Source organism: Salvia hispanica, chromosome 2, assembly GCF_029641045.1.
Source record: "Salvia hispanica isolate PSC_SH4W2 chromosome 2, Shi_PSC_v1, whole genome shotgun sequence".
Taxonomy (NCBI): Eukaryota; Viridiplantae; Streptophyta; class Magnoliopsida; order Lamiales; family Lamiaceae; genus Salvia; species Salvia hispanica.
The window spans coordinates 30,913,420-30,928,626 of NC_142693.1; the positions used below are offsets into that span (position 1 = coordinate 30,913,420).

Here is a 15,207-nt window from a genome sequence, read left to right on the forward strand (position 1 = left end):
CTTATTTTAACCATTACTTTCCCTTATGTATGAATAGTTATTATTGATTTTACTCTGGACGAGAGAGTGGATTACTCATAGTCAATGCTTTACTTATGGGCTCCTCTCTCCCTCTGGTAAATATATGCCGTAGATCACGCGTTTTATTTGTAGGATAGAAACACCCACTCTTGTGCCATGTCTATTACGTTGACTTAATTCTAATATGACAGAATAAGAGCTGTAAATTTCCATGAAAGCTTGGTCCACAACTGTACTTATTCATGATAGTAGATGTCCACAACCGTATGAAATTGCATAGTAATTTAATTTTGGACATATCAAGATCTGAGTCAACTCCTCCAATACTGTCACCATCAACGTAAGAGTATCTACAATAGCACGGACTAGCTAATAGTCTAGCACTAGGACTAACCAGAAACACATTATGTCACGTCACAAGAACTTCTCACAATCTTGCCACGTCATTCGGACTTCCCACAGCCAAGTAATAGGCTAACATTAGGACTAGCCGACGCCCTAGCCAAGCAAATAAATTGAAAAATACTATTAATTCATTTTAATTGTTGGTGTTTATCAAATATTAAAAAAGTAAAGTGCAATAAGTTGTAAATATAAGTATAAATAAAAAATAATTAAAAAAATCGGTGTCCGCGCACGGATGAGAGCCCGTCCTACTTCGGGACGTCCGTCGCGTTAGCCTAACGCAATAGTGGACGTCCCCACACCCTAACTGCTAGTCCGTGCTCTAGTCCGCTATTGCTGATGCTCTAACGATCGATTGTGTAAAATACAGTGAAACTATTAAATTCACCTCTGGCCGTGGCAATAATGGTGTGGAATATGTCTCCCTCTCTCTCTATCGGGCTTAAACAAACACCCCCTCCCGCCATTATGTGTAGTGTCCAGTGGCAGACGTCAGAAATGTACTATAATACCAGTGAATTTGTCCTTATAAAATGGACTCTTTGTGCTATTTTGATTTACTCATGAAAAGCAATTCAATTTTATTTTAAAACACACATCGTATAATTAATGGTGTAGGTCTCATTATTTACTAATGTTAATTTATATTTCCCTTCCTTTTCTTAAAAACCTTGATATTCTCAAAATTTCTATTTTTATGGGACAAGGAAAGTATATATATGTAATTGTGATTAATTGATAACTTTAACAATGAGAATTTAAGAACTTATTTCGCTAATTAATTAAAATTAATTGCTTTCAATATTATAAAATTCAACTGATATCTATGAATCAACGAATTATTATTACCAAGAAACAACGAATTATTATTACCAAGAAACTGGTAGGTTTTGTGCTATCTAACTAGTAATATTTATAAATTAATAAACTGATAAGTTATCAAGAATTAATCACGATCCCTATATATAAAAATATATCATACTCCCTCCGTCCACGTAAAATAAAGCATATTTGCCATTTTTGGTTATCCACGAAAAATAGAGCACATTTAAAAAGGAAAGTTTTCAACAACTTTTCTCTTACTTTTTTCCTTCTCTCTTACTAATAATATGAACCACACATTCCACTAACACTACTTCTCTCTTATTTTACCAATTCCACATTAAAACTCATGTCATTCACGATGTGTCCTATTTTTCATGGATGGAGGAAGTATGAAAAAGTTACAAACGCTACACTTATAAACACACATAAACATTTTACTAATCCAATACTTTTGAATTATTGAATTTACATAGATTACAAGAAAATTAAAATTATAGTGTAAATGATGGTTTTTGCCGTGAAACCCTATAATTAGATTTTCTATTGGTTGCTCATTATTAAATTTTGTGTACAATCCATAATTTCAAAATAAAGTTTACATTGCACATTTTTAAAGCAGCACTTTATTTAAAACAAAATGTTTTAAAATAGGAGCATATAACTGAACAGGATCTCATTTTAAAGCAATCAACATATTCACACATTACACATTTTACAAGTCGTAGTAGAAATAGGAGTGATTAATATTTGTTTTGAAAACGTTTTCTTCTTCCTCAACCACACGGCATCCTTTGTTGCTACATTTTCATCTTTGTTATTATCAATTCTTTAATTTCGTTCAGCCCCTCCTTCCCCTTTTAGTCATCTAAAACAATATCTTAGGGAGAATTGAAGATAATTTTTAGAATTTTTAAAAAATTTAAAAGTAGAAAAATCAAGAAAATGGAACTCTTCCCCCTTCTACTGCGTCCACCATTGGTAGTGTTTGTCATTAGTCATTACATATCTTATTTAATTTTATTATATTAATAAATAGATTTCACATTCTATTAATTTATTTCAGTTATATATTACTCCCTTCGTCCCATTCAAAATGACCACCTTTCCTTTTTTTTTTTTTTCCCAATCAAGATGGCAACTTTCCAATTTTGGAAATAACATCCTTTCTCCTCTCTCCTCATTAAGATATTCAACTACTTTTTTTCTTTCTACTTTATTCCACCTAACAACACTTCCTAAAATCTCATGCCACTCAATAATGTGGTCATCTTGAGTGGGACGGAGGGAGTATTAAAAGGTAAATAACTTTTCTGAATAAAATTAGTCTTCTTTAACTTTTATAGCATTTTTTTTTGTTTTTATGAGGTTGATTTCTTTCTTTATTAACATTATTTTAATAATGTTATTATTCTCATATTATACCAATTTCACATCAAATTTGTGTCGTCATCAAATTTTATATTTTTATAGCACGGAGGGAGTATATATAAAAACAAGACATTTTCTATTAACTTTTTTACAACTACTACATTTTTGTGCATATTTTTATGGCATGGAGGGAGTATATATATATTTGCTTGTGTACGAAAGAAACAAATGAATGCTTGGTATGATGGAATGGAACGGAATGAGGGTGAAATGGAATGGAGCTAGGAATGGAATGGAGGTTGGAATGAAATGTCCATTTCCTTGGATTTTCTTTGCATTTTCATCCATTCACTCATTCATTCCATCACACCAAGCAAATGAATAGAATGGAAGTAGGAATCACATTCCATTCCATCATACCAAGAAGCCCCTTTAAAGCCTAAGAATTTAAATTAAATTATGATTAAAAATGTAAAAGTGGAACAGAAGACTACACCATTCTAGAGTTGTAGAATTTCTTGAATAATTAATAGAATAGAATGAATATATCTTTCGGGGTGCGTTAAAATGACAATACTTCTTAAAGTAACACCATATCACCATTCCTAACCAATTATTTGTACACGTGGACGAATAATCAGCTGCCATGTGGCAATCATAAAAATGCTCAACGGTAAATTTTCTCGGCCAACAATATCCAATATGCTAGACAACAATTTTTCTCGGCCAGCAATATCCAATACGCGTTTATACTATTGCTGTGTAGTGTTTAATATTGCTGAATACTTGGTGTCACAGTGTCATTTTAAGAGGTGTTGTCATTTTAGCACAAATCTATATATATAATGATAACTCATATTTATGTGATAACCTAATAACCCTATCATTTTATGGGTCAAAAGTATCATTTTTACTAAAAATGATATTTATACATGATAAAATGATTTTTTTAAAATGATACTTTTGACCCATAAAATGATAGGGTTATTAGGTTATCACATAAATATGAGTTATCATTATAACGCACTCATATATATATATATATATATATATATATCATTTTTATTAAAAATGATATTTATACACGATAAAATGATATTTTTTCTGCATGCATAAAATGATACTTTTAATCCACAAAATGATATTTTTCGTCCACAAAATGAGGGTTATTAGGTTATCACCATAAATATAGGTTATGATATGATCACATCCCTATATATATATGTCCATAAGTGATATTCTGTCAAAAATCAAAGCAAATCTCAGCCATTGGATCCTGTAATGTAACCGTTAGATTAATGTCACGTGTCACCTAATAATGTAGATTGTGTAGTCTAATAATGTAGCTTGGCTAATAATGTAACAACTGTAGTCTAATAATGTAGATTGTGCAGTCTAATAATGTAGATTGTGCAGTCTAATAATGTAGCCTAGTTAATAATGTAACGCTTTTAGTGTAATAATGTATCTCGGGTATTATGATCACAACCATCTAATCTGAGGATCCAAGGGCTGAGATTTGCTTAGATTTTTGACAGAATTTGACTTATGGACCATAGTGCGCCCCTATATATATATATATATATATATATATATATAGGGATGTATTCATATCCTTCTTCCATATAATGTTCTATTCTCCTTTTTAATCTTGGCCATCTATTTTCTACATCTAATGGACGAAATTAGATGTTGATTTATACTTTTTAATTAATTAAAAAAACTGATAAGGGCTTTTAGGGTAATCACAATGCAAACGGTTATGGTAAGTGCTTGATTATCTCAATCCAAAGATTCTACAAAATATTTTTTCTCTTCTTCCGGTATTCTTCAATCCTTCTCCATTGCAGAAAATTATACAGATTGCAGCGGTTTTATTTCTCGTGGTCGCCATATTCGAGCAGCCCCGTATCGTGCTCGCTATATTATCGTTTTCGTGTTCTTGAACAATGGAATAAGGTAATTTTAGACGAATTTATTTTGTGATTAAACTGATTCAGCGTGACTTGAAAACCCTTTGTTTGGTTTTTTTGTTAAATCAATAAGCAATAAGGTTTTCGCATGGTTTCAGCATTAGTTTCGAGTTCTTCTAGGGTTGAGTGTTTATTTTTTTTCGCAAGGTTTAAGCATTAGTTTTGACTTCTTCTCGTCGTCGCCATATTGGAGCAGCCCCGTATCACGCCATATTATTGTTTTCGTGTTCTTCTAGGGTTTGTTGTTTATTTTGTTTTATGTGCTGCTGTGTTGTAATTCTGGATTTATATAATATAGTACCGTATAATGCATTCTTTCTTATATTTAATGTATGGTTCATATCATATAATGAAACTAAATTCTAATATGCTTGTTGTCTTGATTTTATCTATAGTGTTTGTTATACTTGAATGTTCTCCACAATTGAAGCCTATGGTTGGTCAGAAGTTCCAATCCCTTGATTTTGCTTTTGCGTTTTATGATGTGTACGTCCGCACCGTCGGTTTTGATACGCGAAAACAAGGAATGAGGAAGGCGGCGGACGGTGTAACTACTTGGTATTCTGTCGTATGCAACAGGGAGGATAGCAAGAGGTCCATCCTCCGGATGTTGTAAAGACCAAGGGTCATGCTAGCAGCTCCGCGAGCCAACTGATTTCAAAGAGAGAAAAGGCTGTAAAGGAGGCTAGTAGGCCTCTTAGACGTTGTAAGGAGTGCGATGTGTTGGGACATCACGACTCTAGAAACTGTCCAATGCTTAATGAGATGGCGAAGGAGAAAGAGTTTAGTAAAGGCAAGAGGAAAGCTTGATGTGTTTTGTACCTAAAAAATTAGTTTTCGTCTTGTATTCAGTTTTATTATTTGTTTCGTTGTCTTAGTTTTATTATTTCTAGCGTTGTGAACATTTTATGCATAATAAATTTGCATTTTTCGGGAGTTAATGTGCATTATCGAACAATAGCCTTGCATTAATAATGATTTTCTGTGCATTACTCCCTTTATTTATACCATTATTCCATTACTTTGTTAACGTGCATTATCGAACAATAGTCTTGCATTAATAATGATTTTCTGTACATTACTCCATTTATTTAAGTACGGAAAGTTAAGTGCTTGTAGACAATAATGTACAACTTCGTTACTAATAATGTACATTAACAGACTAAAAATGAATAATTATTATGCATAAATTGTTGACAGTGGTAGGATTAATAACACATTCGAAACGAAATGATAACTAAGACTAAACCGAAAACTAGAACTAATAATGTTTTTAGGTACAAGATACATCAAGATTTCCTCTTGCCCTTATGAAGCTCTTTCTCCTTCGCCATCTCTTTAAACATTGGACAGTTTCTAGAGTCGTGATGTCCCATCTCATCGCAAGCCTTGCACCGTCTAAGAGGCATAGTAGCCTCCTTTATAGCCTTTTCCCTCTTGGAAATCAGACGGGAGGCAATAGGACCTTTGCTGCTCAACCAACCTCTCCCTGAACTTTTGCGAAATCGCAAGTGGAAGAACATCATCTACCGCTTCGTCAATATCTAACCAAGGCTGCTTCGCCGCTGCCCGAAAATCAATAATGTATCGCATTAATGCACAATACTCACTGTATAATGTACAAAAGTAAGCAAATAATGCACCAATGAATATTACATTCTATCAACCATTGGCCTTTTATAAAACCGAAGCATTTAAAGTAAAACAAAAAAACATAATGTACACCACTCCATACAATAATTTACACTCCCTACAATAATGTACAAATGGCAACAAATAATGCAAATATGAATACAAATTTCACTCAATTTTAAGGCATTTTATCAAACCGACTGATGTAGATTCAAACAAAAAAGTAATGCACACCACTACCTACAATAATGTACACATTGCATCAAATAATGCACGACTGAATATAAAGGCAAATGCAAGACAAACCAAAAATCAACCCAGATACGATTTCATCTACCAAATCGCCCAATACACAATTGGAAACCAGTCATTCACTACAAACTTCAATAATGGACAGAACCCTATAAAAAATGAACACGATTTTACGATTTACAGTGGGTATTACGAAAAAATAGGCGATTAACAGTGGGTATTACGAAAAAATGAACCCTATCAATAATCGACGATTAGGTTGTATGTCGGCGGTGAAAATAGGCGATTCACAGTGGGTATTACGAAAAATTGAATCATTAAATGTGTGGACCAAATGTGTGAAAAAATCGTCACTGTTTTAATGACGAAAATTGACGATTAGAAGTGTCTCTTACCAAAAATCGGAACTTTTGAAACCCGCCTTGTTGTCAACTGTAAATCTATCATCGCGCGGCGAAGGAATCACATTAGAACTATGAATCGTCGACCGGCGGTGCTTTCACGGCGAAAAATCAGCGGGAGTGGTGGTGTCTCTTCAATTTGAGTAGCGGCTAGGGTTTTTCCTAGTTTGAAATGGGGGAGACGATTTGAGAATCGTGGGCTGATGGGAAGAGACGTTTGGAGTGAGAGAGAGAGTGAGCATATGGAAGGATTGCTTAAATCTCGCTCCTGCCGTTTTAATTCATGGCTGTTTTACAATTTTACCCATATAATGCACAGAATGAACCTAATAATGCAACACGGGATGATTTTGTGAGGCTTCATCTAGTCCGTCCATCATACTAATCTAATGGATGTGATTAAGAAGCAAATAGTATCTAAAGGGGTAAAAGGAGTTTAATGCTACCCTATATATATATATATATATATATATAGGGATGTATTCATATCCTTCTTTGGTTTTTTGTTCTATTCTCCTTTTTAATCTTGGTCATTCAATTTAAAGATCTTATGGCCCTAAATAATGCCACATATTATTAATTGAAATGCTTAAAATAATCGTGTAGGGTGTTTTAGGAATTCACAATAGAGTTAGTTATGGAAACTTGCTTGATTTTCTCTCCACAATATATTGCATCGGTTTTTTTCCTGGAATTAGCATAATCTTTCTTCTCTCTCCAAAAAAATCTTTCTATATCAATACATCACAGAGGCGTTAATCCGGAGGAATTCGTGAATTAGAAGAATAGAAAAACTTGCAGCCTTTGTGATTTTTCTTCTTATTCTCCAACAATGGAAGAAGGTAATTTAAGGACTTCACATGTTTATTATGAATCTGAGTTCGTTCATCTTATTGATATGTTACGATTTTTGTGTTTATTCCGATGTCATTTTTGTTAATTATATAATCTCAGGGTTTTGTTTATTAGTTGTTGTGTTTGAATGTATTGGGCGAGTTTAATCTAATCCACTAGGGTGGAGCAGTCATTGGTGGTTAGGGTGTAGTATTTTGTTTAGTCGACGAGTTTCAGTTTTTTGAATAGGGTTTTGTTATTATCTCGGCCGCTGTGTGGTTTTACTCGACGTATGTAATGTACAAATATTAAAGTACAATGCATTCTTTCTTATATTTAATGTATGGTTCATATCATTTAATGAAACTAAATTCTAATACGCTTGTTGTTTTGATTTTATGTATAGTGTTTGTTATACCTGAATGTTCTCCACAATTGAAGCCTGTGATTGGTCAGAAGTTCCAATCCCTAGATTTTGCGTTTGCGTTTTATGATGTGTATGCCCGCTCTGTTGGGTTTGATACGCGCAAACAAGGAATGAGGAAGGCGGCGGATGGTGTTACTACTTGGTATTCTGTGGTATGCAATAGGGAGGGCTGCAAGAGGTCGAACGAGGAAGACGATGTGAATGCACGCTCTGGTTTTACTCTTAAACGCAGGCGGCTTTCCAAGCGATGTGGTTGTAAAGCTTGTATATCCTTCAAGTACTTTTCCGAAGTAGGAATACCGGGATATATTATTCACGAGTTCAACGAGGTTCACAACCATTGTATGGTGGAGTCGGAGCATCAGCTGTTTATGACACTTAACCGGAAGTTGGATGACGTACATCACAAATTCATTCTTAACTGTTCCAAGGCTAATATAGGCCCCACACTTACCTTTAAGGTATTGAAGGAAATCCTCGGTGGGTTTGAACTTGTCGGTTGCAATGTTGGGGATATCAGGAACACATCTCGCGACATCAAAGCATTCGCACACGGTTGTGACGTGCAGATGGTGTTGGACGACATGGCGAAGAAGAAGGAGTTGTCGAATGCCTTCACATATCACTACGAAGTTAATGCTGCTAACCATTTGGTTGCCCTTTTTTGGTGTGATGGTTTGATGAAGAGGAACTACCATATGTTTGGTGACATAGTGGCGTTTGACTCCACGTACAACACAAACTGGTATACATTATATGCAGATTTTTGTACATTACTGAGTGCATTATAAAGCCATAAAGTTGCATTATACCTTTATCGTTATGCATTATTCAGAATTAATTATGCTAATGCTGCATACCTGTGTGCATCGCAGGTATTGCATGATCTTCACACCTTTCACGGGGAAGGACAATCATGGTAAACCCGTAACATTTGCTGCTGGATTGGTCTGCAACGAGAAAACAGATGCCTTTGCCTGGTTGTTCAAACATTTCGTCGAATGCATGGGTGTAGCCCCCAAAATGATTGTGACCGATCAAGACTTGGGCATGAAATCAGCTATTCAAGAGGTTCTTGTAGGAACTCGACACCGATGGTGTAGGTGGCATATGATGCACAAGTTGGCTTCCAAGGTTCCAGGCAGGATGCTTAGGGACGAAGATTTCAAGAAGGAATTCAATGCATGCGTTTGGTCGGACTTGCTTGAACCCGACGAATTTGAAGAGGAGTGGAATGTAGTGATTGAGCGTTATGAGCTGGAAGACGTTGATTGGTTGAACACATTGTACGAGTATAGACAGATGTGGATACCGGCCTACTTCAGAGATTTCCCACTCGGTTCGATGATTAGGACTACGTCCATATCAGAATCTGAAAACAGTTACTACAAAAATTTTATGAAGCCCCGAGCGAACCTTGACGAATTATACTTGTATTTCAACAATGCTCTGGACTTTCAGCGGAATGCTAGAACAAAGCTGGACTACAACGATGCTACTTCTGTGCCCATACTGGCCACTAAGTTGGGTTTCGAGAAACATGCTGCGACGATTTACACAGTATGTTCAGGAAGATACAAGAAGAAATTGTTGATGGGAATGACAGATGCCGTGTGCTTGGTTTTTCATCAACAGATACGATTGACACCTACATGCTTGGGGATAGCCGACGGAATTCATATTCCGTGACACACGACAAGACTGACGAATCATACTCGTGCGACTGCAAATTGTTCGGTAGGCAGGGCTATTTGTGTTGCCACATTTTTTTTCTATTCAGGAACAATAAAGTGTCAAAAATTCCAGAGATGTACTGCAACAGCCGATGGATGAAGACTCCCTTAGCCAAGGCCGTACATGGACTTTTTGATGTCACCGTAGATACAAGGACCACCGTTGACGATAGGCAGACTGTTACAAATCAAGGAATATCGCTATTCTACGGTTTTATTCGACGTTTTGAGAGTGACATTGAAGTGCTTTGTGCTTTCGTAAGTGGTTTGGAAGAACTTGGTAATTCTCTTCAAGCTGGAACTCCTCCAACTTCGGCGTTTGAAAAGAGGCGCATGATTGAAGAATTTTACGGAATGCCAAGGCCTGAAGTTGTAGAGGTCCATCCTCCGGATGTTGTAAAGACGAAGGGTCATGCTAGCAGCTCCGCGAGCCGACTGGTTTCAAAGAGAGAAAAGGCTATAAAGGAGGCTGCTAGGCCTCTTAGACGTTGTAAGGTGTGCGATGAGTTGGGCCATCACGACTCTAGAAACTGTCCAATGCTTAAAGAGATGGAAAAGGTGAAAGCTCTTAGTAAAGGCAAGAGGAAAGCTTGATGTGTTTTGTAACTAATAAAATACTTTTTCGTCTCGGATTTGTTCTTATTATTTGTAGCGCTGTGGCAATTTTTTGCGCAATAACTCTGTGGAGTTGCGATATTTACTGTCCATTATCGACTTACAACCTTGCATTAATAAGGATATTATATGCATCACTCCCTCTATTCATTCCATTAGTTGAGTTTTTTGGTTTTGTGCATTAGCGCATTCATAGGCTTGCATTAATAAAGATATTCTATGCATCACTCCGTAGTTTTGTTCCATTAGTCGAGTTCGTTGATAATGTGCATTATCGATTGATATCCTTGCATTAAATATGTATATTTTATGCATCACTCCGTTTAGTAAATCCTTTACTCCATTACTTTGTTTATGTGCTTTATCGATTTATATCCTTGCATTAAATAAGTATATTCTATGCATCACTCCGTTTATTTAATCCATTACTCCATTACTTTGTTTATGTGTGTTATCGTTTTTAAGACTTGCATTAAACACGGCATGTTGCGCAACACTCTCGTTTATTTATTCCATTACTCCATTACTCTGTTAATGTGCATTATCGTTTTATAGCATTACATTAATAGCGCTATGTTGTGCATTACTCTCGATTATTTCATCCATTGCGGATAAAACAACTATTAGTCCTAAGTTTGTTAATAGTTTATCCTTTATCTCTGTACTACATCACACACTAGTACCAAAATATGCATCAGTTATCAAGTGAAATGTATGGTTCAAAACATGCGTCATTTGACCAAATCAAAATAAGTTATCCCAAACTAACTGTCTTAAACTTAACGTCAACATAGTTTCTAATCAATACTCTTGCAATCAATCCAGCCCAAACTCGTTGACCCACTTATCGAAATTGAACTTTGGCGGCCTCTCTTTCCAGAACTTGGCGGCATAAGAGACGTTGGTGTCACGCTCGGAATTGTGTGTAGAAGACAGCAGTGCGTTTGCTACCTTCATTCGGTAGATTTCCAGATTTTTTGTCCCGTTGGCGCTGAATCCGCACTGCCAATCTTTGTCCCTTCCGCCAAAATAAGTCTCCATGTGCCGCATGATGTACACCCCCGTCTCCACAGAGGGGTCGTTTTTCCTCCAAGGCATAGCCACCACATGTGTCTTACATTTTCGGACCTCGGCTGCCTTTTGATTAGCCTTCAACTTCACCAGCGCTTCTGCGAAAAAAAAATTCTACAACAAATTCCCACAAAAAGATGCGTTAGAAACATAAATAATGCACAGTTATCTGAATGTAATGCAGCTTAATGGAATACCCTCAAACACGCACCAGAAGGGAGGGTTTTTCCCATATTTTGCCTTGAATGATTTGTGGGAGTCAGCCAATGTGTGGTCGATGATGTTCATGTTGCCATCCGGCAGATCGAAACACACCACGTACTGATGTGTAGAACCCCAAACCGGGAAGAAAACCTGTACAATTGAAATTAGGTTAAAGTATGTACATCAGATGGGTTAAGCGTAATAGAATTTACCATGTCAAAGTTCTCCCATTTAAAGATTCCCATTCCAAGTACATCATCGAACAACCGAGTCCAGAATGGCTCCCTCAACTGGTCCTCTGACCATTCAGTCGGGCTATCAATCACGGCGTGTCTCTACAGTGTAATGTGGTAAACAAGTTAATTATTTATAATTGCAATACTAAATAGCAACCAGGGCACAAGGTATTTCACTAACGCATGGTTTTGTCGAGAAGAAGACCCTAACAACTATTTCCGGAGCCTTGAGCTTCTCCATGTTATTCAAGTGGGCGCTCCAAGTGTCTACAATGGCTGGGCTCACGCTCTTGAACGGCGCCAGCGACGCGAATTCGAGCTGCACTGTCTTGATATAGTCGTCCATGTAGACAACCGTCTCCCTGCACAATAATAAAGTGTGCATAAGTAACCCATTTCCCAGCAAATAGTCGAGCAAAACTATAAAACTTACTTATTCACTTCCGCTGTGCTCAGTACCCAATAGTAGAGCGACTTGTCCGGATAGTTTGGCTTTGCCGTTAGTGTAACCGCCCGATTGTTGAATGGAGAACGGGCAGCCAGACTGGCTTTCTTGAAACGGGATGATGCCAGCTTCCCAGGATCCTGCAATAACAGGTGATACGGTTAATACAAATCAGCCGCAACCCCACATATTAAATACAACATACCTCATGTCCAGTCACTTCAAAATCACCACCTGGAATGTCCAAGCCCGACAGAACAACACCCTTTCCCTTTCCAGCAACAACCTTTGCAGCAACACCCTTTCCCTTTCCGGCACCCACCTTTCCAGCACCCATCTTTCCAGCAAGACCTTCAGGTTCGTTTGGTTTTTCCCCCACACCAATCTCAATACCCTTTTCAGTAGTTGGGCCAATTTTCTACATGGACAAAAGTAAGGTTCCATTTAATGCATAATAAGTACTGTATAATTAAAAAAAAAAACCTAAATAATGTGCACTACCTACACCATTTAATGCATACAAACGACCATATTGTTATGCTTAATACAACCTATATAATGCAAGCAATTAATATTTTTGAGAACTCCAACATAATACTTTTAATGACTAAACAGTTGAATACAATGCATGCAACCTGTCAAATAATGAACAACATAACAACTAGTTGTAATTCATAATATTTATTAAAGGAATTACTTTTGTATGGGCAGCCCGTTTTCCCTTCACCTCCTTACGATCTAAATCCTTATCAGATGGAATCTCACTGCGTTCCAGGTTTTGTTTTCCCTTCACCTTCTGGGTTTTGACTATATCTCCGCTTCCTCCTTCACTTTCACCTCTAACCACAACCGGTTGTACACAATGGACGCACAGTTAAGTATTTTGTAAAATGAAGAATGAGTTCACATTCAATGATGTAATGTTCCTACCCCATGGCTGATTTCCATAACACCTGCGGCTGTCCCAGATGCCGTTCCAGATCCACCAACCGAATTAGGCTTGTCTCCTGACACAAGTAAATAATGCGTGAATTATGATTTAATAAAGCAAAAACCTCTGTATACAATGCGTTGTAAACTTTACAAAAAATAGCAACACCTTCATGCTCACCTCCAACACCATAATCTCCTGTCTCCTCGACATTAGTGTTTTCCTCTTCCCGAGAACAACCCTCTGCCCGTTGTTCTTTCTGCGTAGCAAAAGGGTCTGGACACTCAAAGCCATCCAAGACGAACGATGGCCTATCAAATCCTCTGCTTATTGTTTTCTTTTTGTCGTATACCTGCATCATCTTCTCCATTTCAGCAATCCACTTGGGAATGTACTCTTCCTCGTCTTCCCTCGCTTGTGTTAGTGTTGTCACGATTTCCTCATCTTCCACAGGCTTTTCATCTTCCATCCCTAACAACTTCAACCCAATCTGACTCCCAATCGGAAGCACCCATCGTCAAGCAGTTCAATTGGTATCTGCTTAAAATCGTTGACCTACCTCGAAATGGCGTGTCCCATCAAAGAACTCGAAGCGACAAAACAATCTCTGAGTCTCTTCGCATTGTACCTGCTGGGGATTCCACTAACCCCCCTTTCCACAGCGTCCACCCTCCTTGCTTCCTCGTCGGTAAGATACTGATGTTTGTTAATGCGGCCCTCTAAGCTCCCAGTTCCGAACTGATCAAGCTCCACATCTTCCCTTTGCTTGAGGGTCTCCGCTGTCCAACCCTTTATAGTGGGCCAGGCACGCTCGACTCGCCTCCATATGTGAACCACACGGTCCACGTACGCACACTGACACAAAAACAATGCACAGTAAAGGCTATTATAATGCAACAGATTGGGTTCATTAATGCAGCAAAAAGTAATGCATGTACTCTAACATGTAATGCACTTACACTATTACCTACCAAAAGAAAGTGGATTGGTTCGGTGAAGTATGCAGTTTCCCCCCTGGCCCAGCCCGGATAAGTGACTTCCAGAACGGATAAGACATAACCGCACCAATTCATGTCACTGATAGCCTCCACATCGTCGATAAAGTGTAGTATCTTTGGCTTGCAATTGCCGTCTGACGGAGTCTCCATCAAGGCATTCTCGAGTAAGAACATGAATAGACGCTTGAAGACCGGACCACCATCAGTTTCATCCTTAATCATATTCGCAACATCTGTCGCGTTCAGCTTGTACCGAGCTTTTTTCACCGCGCAGCAACCATATCGTTGAACTCGAAGTTTGACTGATATTCTTCTTTGCGTGCAATCTGAATCCGCCCTCACGGGAAGCCCAATGTAAGGTGGACATCCTCCTCATTTAGTGTTAGGCGCTCGCCACCAGATAATGGAATCTCGCACCAATCCAGATTTAATGACTTCAACACCCGGTAAGCTAGGTAACCTGGGAACTCCCTGATGTTGAACTCTAGGACAGCGCCGAATCCCAGTTTGATCACGGCTTCCTTCTGCCGGGGAGTCAGGTTTTGTATACATGATAAGAACTCGGTTGGGTTCTGTCGACAGTACAGGTGGTCGGCTTTCTTCCCCCTGGGTTTCTTTTCCTCCAAGTCTTCATTGCGTGAACTTGTTGCAGCCTCTTCCTCGGCTAACCTTTGCCGAAGTTTATGAGATAATGCAATGGGAATAACATCGTCTACCGCTTGGTCAAACTCAGTCCGACGGTGCTTGGAACATGTCCAGAACAGGTAAAACCATGGTTTAGAACAAATAATCTATGCGTTTAAGTAAGTAATGCACGCCATCTATTTACCAATGCA

The 15,207-nt window shown here is 37.7% G+C and overlaps 1 protein-coding gene across 1 annotated transcript; it reads left to right on the forward strand.

Moving 5' to 3' along the window:
- The first annotated feature begins 8,482 nt into the window (after window positions 1–8,482).
- Window positions 8,483–9,827, forward strand: LOC148932158 (protein FAR1-RELATED SEQUENCE 5-like). The gene is made up of 2 exons (XM_089065013.1): window positions 8,483–8,883; window positions 9,014–9,827. Exons 1-2 carry the CDS (start codon window positions 8,483–8,485, stop codon window positions 9,825–9,827), a joined length of 1,215 nt encoding a protein of 404 aa, XP_088921139.1.
- Window positions 9,828–15,207: the final 5,380 nt, after the last annotated feature.